Source organism: Spodoptera frugiperda, chromosome 2 (genome assembly GCF_023101765.2).
Source record: "Spodoptera frugiperda isolate SF20-4 chromosome 2, AGI-APGP_CSIRO_Sfru_2.0, whole genome shotgun sequence".
Lineage (NCBI taxonomy): Eukaryota > Metazoa > Arthropoda > Insecta > Lepidoptera > Noctuidae > Spodoptera > Spodoptera frugiperda.
In genome coordinates this window covers 5,497,765-5,520,917 of record NC_064213.1, presented here as the reverse complement: position 1 = coordinate 5,520,917, position 23,153 = coordinate 5,497,765, and the positions used below count along the sequence as shown (strand labels likewise).

The 23,153-nt window shown below is 34.9% G+C and overlaps 1 protein-coding gene across 1 annotated transcript in view; it reads right to left on the bottom strand.

The window, feature by feature from the left end:
* Positions 1–281: 281 nt before the first annotated feature.
* Positions 282–23,153, bottom strand: part of LOC118268914 (putative phospholipase B-like lamina ancestor) — a 31,033-nt gene continuing 8,161 nt past the window's right edge. The window contains exons 2-11 of the mRNA XM_050699901.1: positions 22,128–22,240; positions 9,397–9,803; positions 9,003–9,152; positions 7,183–7,438; positions 4,371–4,651; positions 3,830–4,064; positions 2,405–2,619; positions 2,029–2,188; positions 1,456–1,780; positions 282–1,342 (exon numbers count right to left, since the gene is read on the bottom strand). Coding sequence (XP_050555858.1) covers positions 1,008–1,342; positions 1,456–1,780; positions 2,029–2,188; positions 2,405–2,619; positions 3,830–4,064; positions 4,371–4,651; positions 7,183–7,438; positions 9,003–9,152; positions 9,397–9,515 — 2,076 coding nt within the window. The 5' untranslated portion in view covers positions 9,516–9,803; positions 22,128–22,240 and the 3' untranslated portion in view covers positions 282–1,007. The remainder of the gene's footprint in view (positions 1,343–1,455; positions 1,781–2,028; positions 2,189–2,404; positions 2,620–3,829; positions 4,065–4,370; positions 4,652–7,182; positions 7,439–9,002; positions 9,153–9,396; positions 9,804–22,127; positions 22,241–23,153) is intronic.

Sequence of the window (23,153 nt, the reverse complement as noted above, 5' to 3'; positions counted from 1 at the left end):
CAAGAGGCCCATCACATCACAGGGGTAGACAAGGGTGCACAGTTTGTTAAATAGGTATAGGTATTCAATGATGAAAAGTTTTTCCGACTGGAATTGGAATCAAACTCGAGATCCCTTACTTGGTTGGATCCCCACGATCCATCCACTGAGACGATAGAATCTTGCTTTGGTAGTTATTTGAGATTAAGATACCTTTCAAACTTCAATTCAGGAATCAAGGAAAAAGAACATTATTTACTTATAAATTACAATGATAATAAATAAGAAAATAATCATAGGAATATTATGTTGGAATTATTTATTTTCGAGAGCAAAATCAAATGTATAAGTCACTTCATTTTTATTAACATCACAATAAATAGGCACATGGTACATTTAAAGTCACAGCTTGATGCTTCACAAAGTCAGTAAGTAGATGTAAAAATAATTTATAAAAATATAAATATTCTATAAGTACATCGATAAAGTACAGAGCCATTTTGTGAATTCATCAAATAATATAATTTCTAATGAAAATAATCTTGGTCGAAATGATAAAATGATTTGGAGATGATTTTGTAGACATACATTTCATTAAAATTATGAAGATAGGTTGATACTTAAATACGCATAGTCATTTCTCCTAACATTTGACGACAGTCCTTGTGGTTACCCAAGTTCTGATCTAGACACAGAAACAGTAACTAAAACACTTATAAGACAAATATACAAACGAACATAAACGGAACGAACATAGATCCAATAAATAATCTTAAAATAAACATTGAAATACAATTACCTACGAACAGAATTTGCTATAAGCACTTGATTCAAGTCTAAACGGAATGGCGTCGAATCAACAAAAGATCATTAGGTATATCATCGCTTTTGTCAAACTTAAAAAAAGGCGTGCTAATATTTTTAGTCCCAATTTTCTTATTTGCTAGTTGGAAGTGATGAACTCAGGGCTTAAAATTAAATTAAAACAAATTATTATGAAAAACGATATGATAAATTGACTTGGAGATTCACCACGACCATTTAGGCGAGTATAGGCTAAATGCCCACCTGTCTGGTAGACCGTTATGTGTGTCGTTTTTGAATTCACTTTCTGACCAGTCAAAAGGTTTTATCAGGTCTTTGTTTAGAAGTTCCAGTTTATCTTCAGCTGCTTTCTCCTGTTCATGTATCACCAAGTCCCTTATTTCGATTCCACTCATGTTGCTCTTGTTGTTTATCAGTTCTGTGTAGATTGGCGCAATGTTTCCTTTGTTTATCAATGTTTTAGTTGCGTTTGGTTGGATTTCTGTGTACGGTGGTCCGGATATCGCGAAAAAGTCCAAGTTGGTCTCGTTTAGGGCTCCTGTAAACAAAAAATAAATCCTGTGAACTTATAATCAATATTGCTTTGACACGATAAAGCTTAATTTTCATCAATTACTCTATTGGTAACAGAAATTGACAAAACAAACTTACCACTGACGACTTTAGTGTCGATAACTCCGTAAGGTTCTGAGTAATGTCTGGTGATGTCTCCTCTAACTCCTACGACTGACCAGTAGCCTTGCTCGCGAAGTATACAGTCAACATCATCAACATCTTCACAATCATCAATATCCTCATGGTCCGTACTATTTGCCTCAGTCATGTTGTTCTGTCTCATTAGCGATATTATGCTGTCCAATGTCGTCGCGTTTTGATGTCCTCGCTTAAATAGCATCGCTCGAGGCGACTCCGTTTCGGAAAAGATGTTCCCGTACTGTTCTTGCATTTTGTCGATGTGTGTTATTTCTGCGATATCCTGAAAATAAACCAAATTAGGTAAATCAATTTTCAGTTAAGATAAGTTAAGTGACAGAATGGCAGCCTACAGTAAAGCAATGCAGTCCTCAAGTGTTACTCTATTACTATTTAGTAAAATGGACTTTTCGAAATCAATCTAGTATTTATTTTTTAAATATCTTGAACATAGATATGTTGTGGGAACTTGGATGTACAGTGTGTTTTACTTCGTAGGTACAATAAGTAAAGATACTTAATATGACTTACTTTGAAGAAGGGTAGTCCATAAGTGGCCCAGTAGCCCTGTTCCAAGAAAGCGTCAGACAGGTCGGCGGAGTGTGTGCGCCCTGGTACCTGTTCAACCAGTGCTAGTAGACCCTTTGAGTGGCCATTGTTGTTGCGATATACTACGATGTGCCTGACGTCCCTGCAAAAGAGAACGAAATATTAATTCATGACATTTAGAAGTTTTATAGTACATATTAGGAGTTTGACTGCCGACAGAAAACCGCTAAAGGCTAATTATTATTCTCCGATAGTAGGTACTAATCAGTAATGAATGCGTCGGTAGTCATCATTTTGGCAGTTTTACTAAGATCAAAGTTTTTGAGAGTCCATTAAACAGAATATTTTTAGAACTTACTTGTCTACAGTGCTTTCAGTGACGACTTCATTGTGGACCGGCTTAGTAACCACGGGGCGAGGCGCCAACGCATGTAGATGGTCGAATCGGTTGAAGTCTACAATGAGCCACTGTTTGCTCGCTGTTCCAGAGTTACTGGTTGCCAGAATATGACCCCATGTGCTCACGTTCGTCGCCAGATGATTAGCTGCTGACACTCTCGGACCCAGAGGTACCTGAGAAAAATATAACTTCATTAGAAAATGCCAATAGTTATACAGAACTTTATAGAAACGTTTTCCAACCGGTGAAGCTGGAAGTCATTGGGGCTGATCCATGTATGTATATTCAGAGAGGATTTCTTGTAGCTGATATGATGATCATGGATGATGATGATGATGTGAGTTCGGTTCAATGTGTTTTCGGGGTACTAGAATGAGAGATAAAAACTTAATACTCTCAATAGGTACCCATCTTATCAAACATGGTACCGTACTTATTATTCTGTGACATCGTGTTCTAATTCAGATATACCTAGATCAACCTTGCAATAGTAGTAAAAGTCGAAAGTATACTTTTTTAGGAGGTACCAATTTTATCTGCCATGAACACAACATACTTTTACAAACAACAAAACATCGTGCGTGTGCAATATGCCTTACTTAAATAATCATGATTGTCGTCAATAAAGACAGGTTCGCGTGTAATAGAGAACACGTTATTCATCTTAGTATAATGGCCTTAAACATGCGCAGTTGCATGTGCCGGCGCCGCGCCGCACAAACAATGCGTGCGCGCACGTTGTGGACATAACATATCGGATGCAAAGTAAATGTCAGAAAGGAGAGTCACAAAGATACTCGTATCACGTACGGTAATTAATTATGACGAACAATTCGTTCGTACTTATAGTTATCAATGTACCGTTGATTTAATAGGCACTTAATGAGGTGTTAATTAAGTAGATATCAATCGTTTTCTTTAAGAAGGTACTTACTACGTCACGTTTACCTTACTGACCTACCGTAGTACCTACTTAAAGAACTTACCTATCACTCACTAAACTGTTCAAAATGTAATAATACCGCGCAAAATTTTGTCAAAATGAGTGTGTCCCATATAGGGTTTAAACGGAACGCTCCCGAAAAACGCTACAAAATTAATTGTTTTTATAATTTTAATCATTTTAGTTTTCGGGTTATTCATGCAACATCAGTCTTAAGCAGCTGATTACAACTATTATTGCATAAAATCAACATTGAATTCCGTTTTTACCATCCCCTGTTTGCGGCGTTTGGAAGCGTTCCGTTTATTCTGTATGTAGATAGACTTCCCGAGGTCTATTCTCTATAAACTTATATCACAATCGTTTAAAGAAATCGCAAGAGACATACAGAGTTACAATCATAATAACAATTTTGGTAATAACCAGTAGAAATTACTCACTTGCTCCGTAATATTAACTTCCTTCCACAGTTTAGCATTATAGTTCCGTAGAGCAGTTCCAGTGACAGCCAGCCGGTGCTCCTCTCCCTTCACGATGTAGAACTCGTCCTGGCTGGTGATGGAGCCAGGGTATCCAGAGAAATGCACCGATGTCCCAGGAACTAGGTCGGCGTCTTTAGCAGTCTTGTGATAGTTCAATTTGTACTTCTTCAGGATACGTGTCATTGATGAGTAGCTGGAATTGTAGGAATTGGTGTTAGAGCTACTTCAAAAAACTAGAAGAATAATGTGGTAAAAGAGCAATAAGATGTAGTGTTTAAAGACACTGCTAAGAATCGTGAGAAATGGCGAGGAGTAAAAGTATCAAGATTGCGGTGTTTTACCTTCTAACTAGTAAATGATTATGTAGAAAATTGAATTAATAATAAGTAGTGAAGGGAGAATAAAGGACTCTAACCAATTCAAAAAATAACTGGGGCCTTAGTCTGCTATGCAATAAACACTGACACTGATGATTTAATGGACTATTTGTTAATCTTACCTTCCAGCCGCATTTTGCGAAACATAAAGCTTCTTAGTGGGAGTCCCATCATTTTTCTTATCATCAACAACTCTTAAGAAGGCACTGGACAGATGAGGAATAGCTTCTAAACCTTCGTCTTCCAACGTGATGTTCATTTTGCGTTGGATTTCTATTGCTTCTGATACGGAGTTTAGCCAGTATAAGTCTGAGATGTCGGTCTCATATTCTTTCATACTGCGGTCAACACCATGTTTCCAGCCAGTGAATATACCGCTTATTTGTGTGTAGTGTAAAGATACCTGAGAACAAGAAAAAAATATGATTTATATATACCTAGCGTTTACATGTCCAAACCGTCGTAACATTCCCTTTTCAATCCTTGTCACTACATCGTCTTTCAAGCCACACTTTTCTCTAACAACACTATTTTTCACTCGATCACTCAATTTTACTCCACACATACTTCTCAAGGCTCTCATTTCCACCGCATTAATCCTGCTTTCATGCTTCTTCTGCCACACCCAAAAGTACCTTTAACCGACGAGCATGCATGAAAAGACTGATGACTGTTGATGAAGCGATAGAAGTGTGTAAGAACCGTGGCAATTGGCTACCCCCATGGGAGACAGGGGTGAGGTTATGTATGTATGTATGTACCTAGTTTAATTTTATTTCTCCAGTCATGCTTGTTTTTGTTTTGGTCCAGTTGTTACGTAATTTATGTCAGCTCTTCGCAAATATTAGTCCGTAGTTAAGATCCGCACGTATGATACGTGCGAGGAAATATCTACCATAAATATTTTTATCAGGTTTTCCCATACGCAAATTATTTGTATCGTGTTATTGTTTATTAGTGGTACTACCAGGAAAACTGCTTTGTTGGTATACGTTGTTATCGGATATATGAATTCCTTCATTTAGAAATTCCATCCTGTTATTCCCCATATTTCACCATTAAGATTATTTAGTTCCATTTTAATAACACAATTCTTAACTAGCATAACAAAAAAATCACACTTACTGCCGTACTCAGAGACATTTAATGATAACTTAAACTAGTCCTTAGAAACGATTTTGTATCGAAAACGATTGCTAAGGGTGGTTTAAGTAACCATTAACCCCTTCCCAACAAACATTATGGCTGCAAATAGAGCTTACTTTAGAACCTAAAGTGTTATGAAGGTAGAATAGTAGCTGCAATTATAGATTCAGGCGCCAAAAGAGTGTTAGTAATAAAATATAACGCTTATAGTAACAAAGCAGTTTTATAAGAGCAATATATGGAGGTTAAACGCGTAGAGCAGCGATTATTATCCCTACAATACAGACCAAAGCTTCTGTGTTATAGCTTTGAGCGAATTTTACGACTATAAGATCTATATAAGAAATTAACATTTACTATTAACTTCTAAAGTTCTAAGCAAGCTACCACAAACTCTTTCGGAGCGCTGATAGTTGCACAAAAGGAGCATTTAACGCTACTAGCTCTACAATGGTGTTCATTAAATCTTTTACAACACCAAACTCCTAAAGTGATACAAAACTCCCTTGTATGATTTAGGGCTGAATAGTAGCGATATTTCTCCCTATTATAGAACTTGTAGTGTCAAATATAGCTTCTATATTACTTAAGGTTGAATTATTGAGTTCGTTACCACTTTAGTACCTCTAATTGGTCACGTGACGAACGTAAAATGGCGTCGCAACATAGTTCCTCTCAAAAGCGTCAAAGGCCACCATTTTTAGATACCTAATGAAGTTAAGTAAAAACCGTAAAACGTACGAAACGAAAACTTAATACAATGAAGATATTTATTTTTCTAGCGTTCTAATACCAGGGTCCCGACAAAAGTCAATAGGCAAAGTTTTGTTACATATTTAGTAAAAAAATGTTTTTCTCCATGTGAAGCAAAACATTTTATTAGATAAATACACAACAAAGAGTGGGCGCTTCAATTATTTGCCAATAATATATACACATATTCACAGTAAACTTACCTTCGCAATGAAAATTCCGCTTCAGCTTCCACTAACAACGATTTAAAATAATACACCCAACTCCGCCATTTATTTTCGTAAACACAAAATGTGTTATGGTTGTTTGATAAATCTTCATTCATTTAACATATTGCAACGTTATAAAATAAAACATACCGCATTAGCCGGCTATGAAAAAAAGTAAATTAGACGCTAAAATTTCTTATTGTAGATCTATACTGCAACTCAAGGTGTTACAATTTACCTTATTGCCACCCTCTAACCGCTCAAACAGTAAGTAAGGTACATCATAGATCTACTATGCCACTTACGGAGTTTATATTCATACATTTGCTCCCTTTATAGCGCTCAAAGCAGCATGTAGCTCTACCATACCGCTTGAGGTGTCACTAGTCACTTAAATACTACTCTTACAGCGCTTTAAGTCTCAGTTAGCGCTACTGAACCTCCACAATTGCTCTACTATAGCTCTTAAATTCATTCTGTAACTCCACTATATCGCCACTGTGGAACCTAAGGCTATAAGAACTTGTGCCCAATCCAGGGGTATAATAGAGTTATAGCTCGCTATAACTCCTATGTGATAGCACTTATTGATGACCTTAGGTTCTGTTTAGCTCCTTTATATAGCTGTTATAACTCTTATATTAGCGCTTAATGTTAGTTGGGTTGTATGTCGGTATATAAGACACAATAGAAAACACATTGTGTCTCGCGTAGATCTGCGTTCCGACAGACAACGGGTTAAATGACTCTGAGTGTGGCAGTTAAGCTAAGATACTAGGTAGGTTGATGCGATGATTCCAGCTTATAAACAAAACATTCAACTTACATGATGCCAGAACGGATCTTCTCCACTTCTTTCAGCAGCATGCGCCTTCCAGATATCAACCGACTTATCAAGAGCGTCCTTGAACTTATTACACTCTTTCATTGTAGAAGGATCTTCCTCACACTTTGATGTAATGGTGTTTTCTATGTGTGTGTGGATTAAGGACCAGGTTAGAGCGCCCTCTACAATGCCCGCCGCATAAGCTTGGTGTTCATCAGAATAGGACGGGTCAGTCTCAATTTCCAGGAGAGACCAGCTAGAAATGATAAAATTTGGAATAAGGTATTTGTATATTGGCAGAAAAAGTTAGGAATAGAGAAAAAGCTTGAAACTAGTAGAGTTTCAAGTTACAGAGGGACTTCATTATAAGCAGCGTGCACAGACGTGCGCGTATTGTAGTAGTATTAGTAGAGCTTTTCTCTATTAATTTACATGAGTAAGTAAATCGTGATTTTTAGTTAATTTAATCATACTATCGTAAGACATATCTCACGATAGTTATTATAAAAAAGGTTAGAAATTAGTGTTGCCCAAATGCAAGAACAAGACGAGACTTAGCCAGTCTTGGTCTTGGTCTTGCGCCAATACACCTGGTCTTGGTCTTGGTCTTGGTCTTGCGCTGCCAGTCTTGGTCTTGGTCTTGGTCTTGCAGCAAGAGTCTTGCAAGTCTTGCAATTACCTATTAGCCTATTACTATTTATTAAAGTTTACTTTAAATCTTAGAAAAACGTATTAGAATTGGAACATTGTGAGCTTGAATTAACATAGCCATAGTAAAGATCAAGCAGATTAATAAATAACTGAAGATTTAAGAAATTCGAAAAATCAACTGACCTATATGTCGTTTTCCATGGAAGTAACTGTTTCTTAATAAACATTTATGATTTATAAGCTTACATTTGCTAAAACATGTAAAAAAACCATAAAAGTAATCAATATTATAATATATACTTACTAGAATGAATTAACATGACATCTACTACCTATCCTTACCATTTTATCCTAATCATAATACTACTTGCGTGATCAGTATAATGTATTCATTTTCATTCTAAGCACTCTGAAACTTATTTATTCCTTGGAACACCTGTAGGTACTCTTAAAATTCGAAATTATTTTGCATGAGTATACCTACGCCCTATGGCGGCAATCAAATAGTGTCAAATGTTATGATTTCGGCGTGGCGGCAACGATTGTTTTAGATTTCAAAAGAAGCCGCCGGCGCGTGTATCATAACCATGTACTTCCGAAAAGCGGCAAATTTCTTTGAGAAGTAAGTACAAAACCTTTGATGCCGCATTATCAAAGTGCCGATGGTTAAAACATAACTATGCATGCACTCAGTTTGATTTTAATAGATATTTTTTTATTCGCTATGTTTATAGTATTAGTCGTAATGCGCATAGGTCCAGTTTTTCATATTCTTTGATACAGTTTTTTTGCGTCTCATTGAATTCCTAAGCGTACCTACCTATACACCGAACTGTTACACCTAACTACTCAGTGAAATAGCGCGAAGTCCTAGCTGCAAGACGCAAGAGTCTTGCAGGCTATGTCTTGTTCTTGCTCAAGTCTTGCACGGTCAGTCTTGGTCTTGGTCTTGCTAAAAATACGCGGTCTTGTTCTTGGTCTTGGTCTTGCAAAAACGCAAGAACAAGACCAAGACTGCAAGACCAAGACTGAATTTGGGCAACACTATTAGAAATAGATTCAAAGGCAATGAAGATATGATTTAAAATCCAACTTTAGAAGTATTTTCATGCACTTTTCTCCGTTGGGTTTTAAAATATAGTAAAGCTTTTTCATAATATTATGCTTACCCGGTTGTATCAATGTCCATTCTGAAGTAAGCGCGCGCTACTCCTCGGGGAATGTCAGTCAGTTCATTGCTCTGTCCCCAGTACTCGATGCGATATCCAGTTTTGTTAGAAAAGAACACAGTTGCTGCATAATTCCCATCTTCTTGAATTCTGTTATAAATACATAAAGAGATATTAGAAATATAATTGTATACAAAGTTACAGTTGATGTTAAAAGGTAAGCAGTTTCATAATGATGGCATTCAGATTCTGATAAGGAGAGTAATTGCAGCGCAGTAAACAAGATATTTTGTTTGATTTGCAACGCAATTATAGTCTGAGATTGTTCTCCTTGGTCGAGAGATTAAGACAGTTTCCTGTATTTACTATAGTGATTAACTTTTATTGTACTAACCTTTCAATTTGTCCGACAAACAGGGCCAAGATTGATAAAATGCCGAGGATCCCAAGGATGTAGGAGCTAATCTTCGTCTGGAGCCAAGAGGCCCCGACGACTTTTAAAATCTTGCTCATTATTCAAACTTTTGATTACAAGTTGAAATATAAAGATATATAAATAGACTACAAAATAAAGAAGATGTTTAGAAACTTAATAATAATGAAGTGACAGTGCGTGTAGATAATTTTCTCCAGCGGGAGAGTGACCATCAAAATTGTGATGGTGGGGCCAGTTGTTCACGGTAGAGATGACGATTGTGCTCCGAATGCTGCGCTCGGAGTCTTCATTGGTTATAGCTCTTCGGCCAGGTATTTTTAAGGTGTACTTTAGCACCAATTTCCCAATTAACTTTCCTTTTATATCTGAAACAATAGAGACAATATTATGAGTCAAAGTTAATTTATTTCGACATATATATACAATATTATGAGTCAAAGCCTATTTAATTCGACAATTTAATTAGGTACGTCGCGTCGTTTGCATTATGGATGGTTTCGAATGAATCATGTTGAAAGGAAAAATATTACATTAAATGACTTATTTTACGATATAATGTACTATCTGTTGGAACTTAATTAGGTAGGTAACATTATGGGGCCTCCGCAGCAGGTCTACTAAGAGGACTTGTTGCCCCTTACAGGTGTTAAAGGTGGCTACCGAGGTGGTTTTAGTGATACAAAAACCCATACTCCCTAGTACCCCCAAAAAGCTAGTTAAATTCTGAAGATTTCCCGTCATCAAAAAAGAGAAAAATGTAGGTAACATAATTTCAGAAGTTTTCGCAAACATTTGTTGTTTTGAACAATAAGTAATCATGAAAAGCCACGTCACTATCATCACCCACTGGTGGTACGTCAATGTACATACGAATTTAGATCTGTAAACAAACTTTTATTGCAGTCTTTTCCTTAGTAATGACGCTTAAAAAATAAACGGTAGGTAGTTTATTTAACTTTAGGACCAATTTAGGTACCTAACCTTGAATCACCTGACTGATTAAAGCCTAAACTATCCCTACAAGGTATTTAATTATGAAATAGCCTTTTAACACGTTAACCGCCACCAATTTGGATTTTGGATAGACTTCAACAGTTTTCTTTCGGCAGTTAATGCTTTAAGTTTATCCCTAAGCAAACAAGTCAAAGAAAGCAATCAGGATACCTAAGTTAATCTGAACAGACATCTTTTACATCTCTTTTTGTTATATAGATATACCTAAGATATACAAAACCGCTCAAAAATATCAGGATCAAGTACCACCTCTGGATAAGTGTCTTTTTAGTTACCTAACTGACTAACGTAAACTGAATATGCAATGCTAAAAAACAGGTATTAATATTAAAGAAACGTCGAAACAATTTTTGCATTGCATTCCATATAGAACATGAAGTATCTATCTACGCAAGACAGTGATCAGAGCATGGACAGATAAGTAGTTAGGGTCATAGAGATCGTTGCACTACTCGCTACTGGCAATATTATTTATCTGTGCATGCGACCATTACCATGCTTGATTCATGTTATTGGCGGGAATTTAGTACTTTGGAACGTCTGTCAAACTAATTGACATTTGTCTATTGTCATTCGTTTAAATTTCGAATAGTTTGTTTATGCTCTATTCTTGCTTTTATACGCAGTTTGTATTTGGAAGTACAAGAATGTTCATAGATTGTCATTTGTTTATTTTTTTAACGTTAACGAACTTTTTCTAGAACTTTCTAAACAGTTTTTACGCATGTACTATGTTTGGTGGCCTTTATTTTAGCTTAAGTAGATTTCACACACTCTTATCATTCTAGTTTGATGTAGGTAAATATCCTTTGAGAAATGTGAGTAATGTGTTTATTATGTACCTAAATAAAGAACAAGTTTACCTACTAAGGTAAACTGCGACACTGCATAATTTATAATTAGAAACATCTCAGAGGAAAACTATTTTGACACCTATTAGATAAAGCTAAAAATACGCGGTTATCAACAAAGTTTGCACTAAACATCGCTTTTCCATTGTACGATAATGTGTCTAACACAACAGCAATGTTATTATTATCACAGGACATTAGAGGATTATCTGCGAAACTGTTGTGCCATAACATAATACCTAGATAAATCCAAAGAAACACAAACACTAGTAACATTCCTACGCAAAACACAAACATTACACCTTGCACTGATAAAACGGGAGAAATTTCCGTAGGGACCACTGCGCAGGCGTGATAACCGGCGCGTACGCAAAGTAAAGTTTTACTTACAAAAAAAAATTGTTCATATAACGTTCTAGCACTTTCGGGTGCCTCAAGTTCACTGTTCAATATCCGTTTGTGTGTATGTTCGTAGATCTTAGTTATAACTGGTAGAAAACTTCAGTAGTCGGGTAGATATACTTTGTTATCATTGTACCAATAAAAGATACTCTAATGTCTATGGATTGCGCTCTCACGTTATCTATAACAGTGTTTAATTACTAAAACTGAAATATCTGGCAAATAAATTGACGACTTTTATACGTAGGTACTCTAGGTACAGGTAGTTTGGGTTAGGTAGGATTCTAAAATCGGATAAATAGAATAGAGTATTAAATAAGCTACCTATAAAAATAAATCCGTTAAAATAACCTGAATCCTGAAACCGGCGTAAACCTCATCGTTCTAATCGTAACTAATCTACTGCTCATGATTATAAGACCTTGTCTTGGCTTGAAATTGGTCGAACCATCTCAAACAGTTTCCTGAATAAGCCGTACCTACATAGTGTATTAACAATATCTATTAAAACAGTTCCCTGAATTTCCACACGACTAAATATTTCATTACAAAGCACTAAAGGTACTGAAATTACAGAAAACATGTGGTAAAAGTGAGAAATACCTACAATCGTTCTATAAATATCACAGTGCAATCGTAATTTAACAGACTGTAAAGGTTATTTAGTTGCCAATGCCAAATTAAATAAATACATCCCACACTTTAGATGTAGGTATTTAAAAAAGAACAGATAATTGTATCGTAACAAATAATTTGTTTCAGCAAATGTAAAAACAAATTACTGTAAGAAAACTTTGATAACATCGGTAATGAGAAAAGTAACTATTAACAAAAATTCAAATAAACATTCTCAACCAGGCTTTAATTAGTACAACAAGACTTAAGCCAGGTATTCCCATTTTCTACATGTAATTATTTGACGAAGATCTCGACTAGTTTCAAGCCATGCTAGATGCTCATGTTCATGAGCAGCATTCCGCGACACACGACGCGGCGACTGTCGCAGTAGCAGCGCGATAGTCGCCGCATAGTGTGAGCCTCTAGCATGGCTTGAAACTAGTCGAGTTCCTCCTCAAATAATTACGTGAGTAGGACGAAAAACATTAGAAATAATTTAGTATGTCTCACGAAAGTTATAATATAAAAATTGTTTTTGTTATATACCAAACTTTTCATTGGGGCTACGTATATTTAAACAATACTTAGATACGACCAAATCTTTATAGAAACAATTGAATTATATGTACTTACAGTTTAATTTACTCTCACTATCACATTTTATCGTATTCTGGTTCCAAATCACTTCGTTTACTTTGGATCTAACGTCTTTAAAAACAACAATTGATTTACATGTGACAAAACTTGGCAATTCAATATGTACCTACTTTTAATAGGAGTATGATATAAAATCAGTTGTTTCCTATAACATATGCCTAGATAGGCAGTTTTTAAGTGTGTGTGCACTGACAATGGATCGAACCTGTAATCATACACTACCTAACAGACACGTGGAGTAAGATCTCAGGCTAATTAATACCTATAAATGGCTAAGGAAACTTAACTTACCTAGGCAACAATATCTGTGTGAATAATAATTGCACGCGTTTGTTCGAGAAACCTAGAATTGTCTGGAAAGGCTAGGTTTATGATGAGATTCTGACCCACTATTCCAGATTAAAAAGATCGTCAAATTCTTTCAAGAGCAATATACCGTATGACAGTTACTTCAAAGAGAACTTCGGATTAGATTTTAACTAAAGATCAACTTTGATTATGGCATATTAACAATAACATTATTATTACTTAATGAAGCAATGAAAAGTCTACAAAAATCGTTAAGTTATAACCTCGATTCGACATCAGTTTTATTATCTAAACCATTATCATATTCTAGAACACAGATTTATTAATTAGACAATTTAATTGTACATTATAAAAAGATGGCATTAAAGTTTACACTCAGATTTTGAATTGGTTTTAAATAATATTTTAGTTTTTTTTTTCTAATAATATAACAACGCCGTGAATGGCCGCTTAAATCATGTAAAATGAACCATTGGCGAGGCACTGAAATGGAAGGGTTACTCATAGCCAACATGTGTGCATGACCAGATAGATGTTTAAACATAGATGAAGCCAAAGAAATATGTAAAAACCGATGGGACCATCTCTACTTTTCTGGTGGTTCATCTCTATACATTTTTTTTTTTTTGGATAAACAAAGTTATATCAACCTACTTATATCATCGCTTCCCATTTCAGTAGTAACCCAGTTTGAGTGCAATACATTTACAAACTGCTCACAATGAACAATCGATACAAACGTAGAATCGTGTGGTTGTACCCGTTGTAGGCTGCATACAATGCAAGCATGTATTATAACATCAGATCAGTTCAAACCGTATTTCATGAACACAATGCTACTCGTTACGCCTGCCGTACTACATTCAAGCCCTTTCGAATTGTTCCGTAACAAACCAAAATATTTTTTCCCGACTTTATTATGCCAGTTGTGCACTTTACTTCATTACATAGTATAAAACAAAGTCGTTTTCTCTGTCCCTATGTCTCTTTGTATGCTTAAATCTTTAAAACTACGCAACGGATTTTGATTCGGCTTTTTTAATAGATAGTGTAATAGTGTTTAACAGATTTAAGGTTCATATGTATAATACATGCATAATATAATCACCATTGTACCCATGTGAAGCTGGGGCGGGTCGCTAGTTTATAAATAAAATACCTATACGTTAAGACACACAATACTCATAAATACGTACTTTCTTTAGTTCAAAAATCATTGCTATTTCAGTATTGCAAGGTAACCTTTGAACATCATAACAGAAAACATATAAACGTAAGTAAGTAATCTTTAATGTTCACATTTTATTCATCACGAATGCACGGTAGATGCGCATGAAAATATCAGAAAACACATTAAACAAGAAAAGTTGTTTATTCGTACGAAAAGTTCATTGCTTTCCTATGATTTGCCGTGTGACACGGTGCGTGGGCCGTAGATGTACTCCGAAGTGTCACTTGTGTACAAGTGCTTCCGTACTTAGTGCTTATCGCGTAAGGTGCAACCCGAGCACTACCTAACCAGCCTTAGCGCCATAGCAACCAGACCACGGATCCTATTCCACCACACCTCACATTACACTATTAGATAACAAATCACGCACCTTTTAATAAAGAACACTTCTTTAGCTAAGATTTCTAAACAATCATCTAAATAATGTATCGACTTACCCGAGATCCGTGAGAGGACGTTCCTGACTACACGTAATACGACGATCACGGCCAAGGAAATAGGCAACTGAAATAATTCCCTTACTGGAGAATAAAATTGCAAGCTCCGTATTACCGAGGTGGTACAGAAATAAGAGCAACACCTATTCGTAGACGAGTTATTCTGGTAGCACTCACTGAATTTATGTTACTTTATTATAAATATTAGAACCGAATTTGCAAAAGTACGTTCGGCGAATACGTAAACATATCTAAAGTAAATCAATACAGTCGGGTTGTACAGCACATACGGACGGTTTTATGAATTTTATGACGATGTTCTAGTATACTATATTTATGCTCACACGTGTCTCTCCCTGCTCCAAGGTAAATATCTGTTTGACCGCCAAAAGTTCATCCACCAATCCCCAGGCTTCAGTAGAACTGGGTACTTGAAAATCATGATCAATTGCCAAAATTCGAGGAACAGCGTTTGCTATAGGTATTTCACATTTTAGAACCATGTTTCCAGGGATTTTCATATTTTCATTTTCTTTGTATTAAATAACTTATTTCAGAGAACATATAAAAATAATGGCGGATCTAGCATCTTAGTACTTATCTCAGAGTTAAAGGTACATATTTTTATTCCTAAATCGTAATAAATAAATATTTTTTATTAAAAAGTCTACTGGCCTCTTAAAATAACCGGCGGATGAACAAGCCACAAGAACAATTAAAATTTAGACTAACATATTATAAGTATTTAAACCATTCACAGTATTGGAATATAGAGTTTCCATTTTAGACACCTAGACATTTTCTTCAAACATCTAAGTTGGTACCGATTAGAGGCATTAAATCTAATCACAATACACATTAGGGATATCAGTTCATAAATTACGAGATAATTTTATCTAAGTAAGTAAAGTCTGTAGTGACGTCGACAAACGTTGAGTATAAATGAAAAATCAACATGTATTATTGCATTCACCTGCTGCTTTGTCAACGAAAACCTGCGCCCGCGTCAATCGTGCTTATTAACGTAAAATAATCATTATTTAATAAGAATACGTATGAATTGTGTTGCTGACTATACGAATGGTGTTACAGTAATATTATTTTGCGTCATAGAGAGGTACTTAGCAAGCTCAGAGCTCACAGGTCAATCATGAAATATGGTTGGGAGTGGCGTGTGCGCCACGCACGCATCTACAGGATCGTTCAGTAGCCTTAGTATGAGTTTGGTTTACGTTGAACGAAACCGAAACGAGAGCGCGCTCGGCGCTCTGATTGGCTGGCGCGAATGAACCAACCAATCAGAGCGCTATACACGCTCCCGTTTCGTTTTCGTACTAAGGGTACTGTTACCGGACAGAACATTACTTTGACTCTATTTCTGGCTGCAAAAATATATTTACTACATGTATCGAGGTGTATTTGTGTACGGCAAACATTATTTACATATACTCTGTCAGTTATGTAGCTAGAGATAAATCTGCCCTTGACAGTTGGCATCCGATGGTGCGATTTCTGTTCAACATTAGTTTTAGACATACAGCGTAGTGAGGAGATGTACCTTATTCAGTATATTCGTATATGATGAACAAGATGTACCTTATACAGCATATTCGTATATGATGAACAAGAACAAAATATATGTAGATAGAATATGCTTATTTGCATAATTATTTTATGTTATTTATTACATAAGTGCGCAATATAAAAGAAAGTCAAGAAGAAATGAGCACAGAGGTGGTTACATCAGATTGTGTTTATCAATTTCATTATTATATTAAAGCCCGGCTAACTTCGTATCGCCTCAAACATTTTTTCTCACCAATAATTCTTCAAAGATAAATAATTTAAAACCAAAATTTACCAAATCGGTCCAGCGGTTCTCGAGTTATAGCGAAACTAACCAACAGCAATTGATTTTGACATATAGAGATGAGTAAAATAATACCTATAAATAAAATCATGTCCTTTTATGAAACGTAGAATGTTGTTCGTATTGAAGATCTATTTACTTAAACATTCTATTTTTATAACTGTCTTATGTAAAGAAAACACGTCCAATGTTATCAGTCGTGTCAATAGAAACACGTACGGACGTACAAGCATACTAAAACTGCCAATATTAGTAAATACGTAACTTTAAATATAAAACAATTCGTGATATTTTTTTTATTATAATTACCTATTTTCTCTAAGTATATAATAATAACATTGAACTAAAAATCACGGTTTACTCACGTACATTAATAGAGAAAAGCTCTATTAGTTTCGAGTCACAGAGGGACTCTTCATCATGAGCAGCGTGCGCAGACGCCGCGACGTCGCGCAGCCTGCCTGTACTTGCAAGCTTTTCTCATTAATATGCGTGAGTAAACCGTGATTTTTAGTTAATTTAGCATGTCTCACGATAGTTATTATGAAAGTAATAACATTGTTGAATGCTGACGTTTGTATGTACAACAAATCTGCAGTAAGATGTTATAATGAAAAGTATTTAATTTATCTGTAGATAATTTATAGAAGTTTACATAGGGATCATGGTTTTATACAATGTAATTGAAGAAGTGCGTAAATTATGTAATGTAAGTTTAGAGACTTAGCTACGAATTATAGCAATAAAGTAAATATCAACTCCTATTTAATTAATAATAATATTTTATAGTATGTACTGGCAAACTCAACGTAGGAAGTCCACCTACAAGGAGGACAGACGACCTGATTATGTTCGCTGAGGGCCACTGGATACAGGACGCTTCCAACCGGCCTGTCTGGAAGTCATTGGGAGAGGCCTATGTTCAGCAGTGGACGACTTATGGCTTATATGATGATGATGAACATTTTATAGATCGTTCAAATAACATTCATACCCACATTACTAATGATTCAAACAAAACATAGCCAAAGAACAAAACCATATAAAAGCATTGCATCTAATCGTGTAGACAGATAACAATCCCTATTACCCAGTTATCGTAGCAATCAGTTATTCCACTTCAATCTACAATATTTATATCGATAAAAATCACACGTGTCCCATCACTAAGGAAGCTTTAACCTCAATCGACCCCCGAGAGACTTCGCACACGACCGGAAATTCCTGTCTGGATAAAAAAGTCCTGTCTGTCTCTAGATGCCCGTCGCATGCTTGCTTGCGTTCGAAAAATAAAAAGTTTTTTTAAATACTTTTTTTTTCTATTTGACGTGTGTCGGAATTAGTCGAGTTCACCCGAGGTTTGCCGAGCTGTGGTTAATGTACTTTCTCTTAAGATTAATGCTTAATGCTTTGCTTGAAGACTAAAAGTGATTTAATTAGACATGTATAGATAAAGTGGTAAAAGTTCTAGTTCCTCAATTCCGTTAGTAATGAGAATTTATGTAATCTGACTCGTTAGCTATGTTTTTACAACACACGACTACCTAGCTTATAGTCTTTAGTTCTAAGCTAAAATTTCGCAGCAATCTCAACAAGGAAACTAAAGTAATCTCTAATATTATACAAGATTTGATGAGTATACCCGTAAAAAATAAAACAAAAATCTTAATAATCTCCAGATAAACGCACAGCGACAAGCGCAAACGCATATCTCGTGTCGTTCAATGCAGTTGCAACAGTGAATGGATCGCTAAGGGCAACGACCCTTGGTTAGCTACTGCTTCGCTGTTCAGTACGGGACCCCATCGAACATAGGGGCGACTGACGACAAACATTTTTTATGCACATTTATTAACATCGATAAATCGAATTACGTTCGTTGCGCTTGCGCGTGATAGAATGCGAATAGGGATGGGACAGTTAAATATCGATTTTATTTTTATAGGAATGAATTTGTGCAAGTTTAGTTCTATATGAGTTCAATTGTTTTAAGAGTGTTATTGAATACATAGTCAACACCCAATAAAAACCGGAACATTAATAAAAACTAACTAAACTTCTAACTTCTAACTTATAGCATTTTAATACAAATCGCATCTGTTTACATTTTGCCTGGCTGCAGTCGTATTACGCCACACAAGACGAAGTGTAAATTCAATCTTAAAATGAATTTATTTAATCAAAAACATACCTACTGACCTCTAACATAAATACGCTAATTCTTTCTAATAATTCTCAAAGAAATTAATTAGGAATTTATATCCGTATATGTACCTACGTAAGAGCTATATCATTTTTTAAATATCTACTCAAAACGAGATTCTGACTCGATTAATAATGTCATTGGGTTTCATAAAAATTATTAACGAACCAAAAGACTATAATTGTAGATTCCAGTGCCAGCAAAAAGTATAATATTAAATGTAGATGACTAGACATTTTTAAATCTAGACTTGATCAAACTAGAATCAAGTGTATCGTTGTTCTAGTGATTGTAAATGACCGTGGATCACGGAGCCTTTCGAACCCCGTCTGAGTTTAGAATTTTATTAAAATTACCGCCACGACTGAAATCGATCTAAATACATTATACATAATACTTACTTATGTGTATTAAGTACATAATAGGAATGATGACGCGGGGTATGAAAATGAAAAATCTATTTAGTCCGTCCATAAGGTTATAAAAACAATATTAGACACATATTTTTTATTTTGTCAGAAAACAATACTTAGATAAAACGAATCAAAATTTAGAAGTAGGAGCAAATACGTCATTCCTGCGTTTAAAATGTACCTGGAAGTGACGTCCCGCCATTTTTCAATTCATCATATCTTCAAAAGTATGTTTCCATAAGAAAATAAAAATATGTGTCAAATATTATGAAATAATCTAAAAGACGACCATTAAAATAAAAATTGGTCAACTAACCTATTATATCTAAGAAGTCTAGACCTACTCAAAGATATACAATGTCATGATAATTGTGTTCACAAACGTGCACAGCTACCTAACTCAGTAGCATTTTCCAATTACAGGAAGTACACACGTTTCCGTGTGAAGTAAAATGTGTAACTACTTAATAGTACACATACATAGTACATAGGTACTTGCTAACAACCGCCCCACGTTCCATTGTTAGTATTGTCGTGATAATGTTATTATAAATACAATTTTATTTATATAACACATCGGTATTGTAACACTGACGTAATTTTGCTGAAGTATTTCTTTAGTGTACCTATAAAGTTGGTGATTTACAACGTTAGGATTGCATTTTTTGATAAAAACCCCTCCCCTAAAAATTATGGCTATTTTAATATTTTTTTAACTTTTTTTGATATCAAAGGTTGTAAGCGTCGTAGAAACAAAAAAAAACGACAAACGGTAGCTAATAACCTTGGCTAACTAATTCATTACTTTTTTCATATGTTTGATAATGTTTTGGTGAGAAAAAAAATCATTTGTGAATTATTTTTACCAAAAAATCAGTATTTTTCAATATTTTCAATTATTAGATGTAGTATACTAACGGCTTTTTTAGTTTCCAATAACAATACTTATGTATATAGAATACATACATCACGCCTGTCTCCCTGTGTCGCCTGTAAGGCGACAATGGAACGCCAATTGCTACGAATCTTACATAACTCGCTTCATTAACAGTCATCAGTCTTTTCTTGCAAGCACATCAATTAAGACTACTTGTATGTAGAATAGCCACATTCATTAGGCCTTTTGGTACAAGTATAATTGGTTTAAAATTGAAACGGATAAAGTCGCATTTACAATGTACAATATAAGCTATAAGTCTTCGTCAATGTTTTAAGGATAATAAAACATGACGAACAACTTTCAACCTTACAAACAAATGTAGGTTAAGTGCAACATAAATTCACAAAAACAAATGCAGCGTGGATTCGCCGAATCATCTTTTAATCGAACAAATAAAATAAATCTGTGATATCAAGCAATTTTTTTATAACGAGGTTACTAAAACAGAATAAGTAGAAAACGTAAACTTTCATGCTTGTTTCATATTTAACACCATTTTAAAAATTTATAACTTTGTCCTAAATACAAAAGTAATAAGTATAACTCGACATATTTTCGATCCTGAAGTAATAGTGTGTAACAAATACTATGAAGTATAATACCTATATTAAAATATTTGAATGTAAGTTTTTAGTTAATTACTTTATTTAAAACAGGCGTGAGGTTATGTAGGTTTGTATGAGTTTTTACGTCTGTCGGTCAGTCCTCTAGTGAAGCTTCCTCTAGATTCCTATAGAGAAGAACGAGTAAGAAACTCTATAGAATTAGGTTAGGTACTCTTTATCAATCAGGTTCACAATACAATTCTCAATTACAATGTTTCGTTGGTTCAATTATGTGAGAACAATGTATAGATGGCACCCCTATTACATCTGTAAATTGTCCTAAAACAAGATTTTAAGTAGGACTTTAATCTCAAACAAATTGACTCTATCTCGCGATGTCATCGACTTTTGTTGCGTGACGTTAAGTATGAATTTTTCGCTGTTATCTATCTTAAATCACGTGCTTTATTTTTAAGTGCTTCCTATATAGTGATGGTCTTCTATAAGACTCATATTTCGATATGTAACTATTAGAAAAACTTTGGCCGAATACTGTCATAGTTGAATTAGGCCACCTTACGCTAATGTAGGGTACCGGTTACCGATGACTAATGCGTAATGATGTCTTTTGAATGCAAACGATTTTATGAATCGGTCTTTTAAATACAAACGATTTTCTAATTACTGATATTAATTAACACATTAAAACAGATCTAGAAACAGCATTCAAGCTAATGGTATATCGTCATTAATTATAAGTAACTTTTCTATGTTACAATTTGACAGCAATATTATTAAGTTAATGTTACTAGTTCATATTTAACGCTGTTTAGGTACTAATTGTCAATTTAGTAGTTTAACCGCCGTACTCAGAGTCATTTAATGATCACTTAACCCAGTTCTTACCAATTGTTTTCGGAACAAAATCGTTACTAAAGAATAGTTTAAGTATCTAATCATTAAATGTCTCTGAGTACGGGGGTTACTAAGTTAACATTGTATATTAATAATTATTATTGTAATCTTCTTATACATATAATAAAAATCAATTGCTGTTCGTTAGTCTCGCTAAAACTCGAGAACCGCTGGACCGATTTGGCAAACTTTGGTCTTGAATTATTTGTAGAAGTCCAGGGAAGATTTAAAAGGCGACAAAATAATGTATGAAACAGCTAGTAAATGAATGAAAAGTGACTTACAGCGTGAGTGGTGTGACCACTATCACAAAATGTCGGCGTTCTCAACCCATCGGGATAGGACACTCTCGTAGACGGTGGGAGACGGTCGACTACTGATCTAGACCGCTGCTGATCTGTAACAAAACAAACATACACTTATAATACTATGTACCTATATACATATTTGTGTGTATATCTACAGTTGTACACTACACGAGTAGACTTATCTAAGTAATTACACCGTAACACTCATCTGCTTCGAATTTCTGATATTGTTTTATCGCAGTTACCTACTACGGATTTTTCAGATGGAATTATCGTTCGTTTTATTTACCAATGATTTATTGTGGTAGATAGTTTCTTTTTTTTCAAAATTGGAGTCCAAAATTTATTGAAAGTGTGACTTTTATGTGGAGCAATTGACTAACTTATTATCTACTCTCCACAACCGATTATGGGTGACTAGTACTAAATTCTTAGTGAATTCCACGCTATTCTTCTGATTAACTAACTACATAATCGACATTGTTAAAACCACAGAACATAGAAAAATAAGTAGAAGTAGTATGTAGGCGGGGCACGCGTAGCCCCTGATAAGTACAGATATGCTTATGTTCGTCATTTAGACGTTTGTACGCATATCAGTCTTCGTTGGACTGTAATAACGTCAACTAGACTTGGAAAATAGCGTCAAAAATCGAAAAAAACATAAAAATGACGAAATGTGCTATTTTATAGTCAAAAGATGAAAGCCATGACAAAAATGTGCCTAGTAGTGGTATATCGTATCATCGGTAAGTGCTATTTTATTTTATTTTAATTTATATTTGGCTTAAAACTAGTGACATATATTTTTTTAAATCTACAAACTAAATATAAGTTTATGTCTAAGATGATAGGGTCTACTTTCTTTCAAACGCAAACCTGCTGTTCTAGAAGATTTCATTCGTGACATCTAAAATTTTGCTACCCGTTTAGGGATTGACATTATCGATAACAAGTTGTCGATATAATTAAAACTTTTTATTACGAATATAGATAAATACA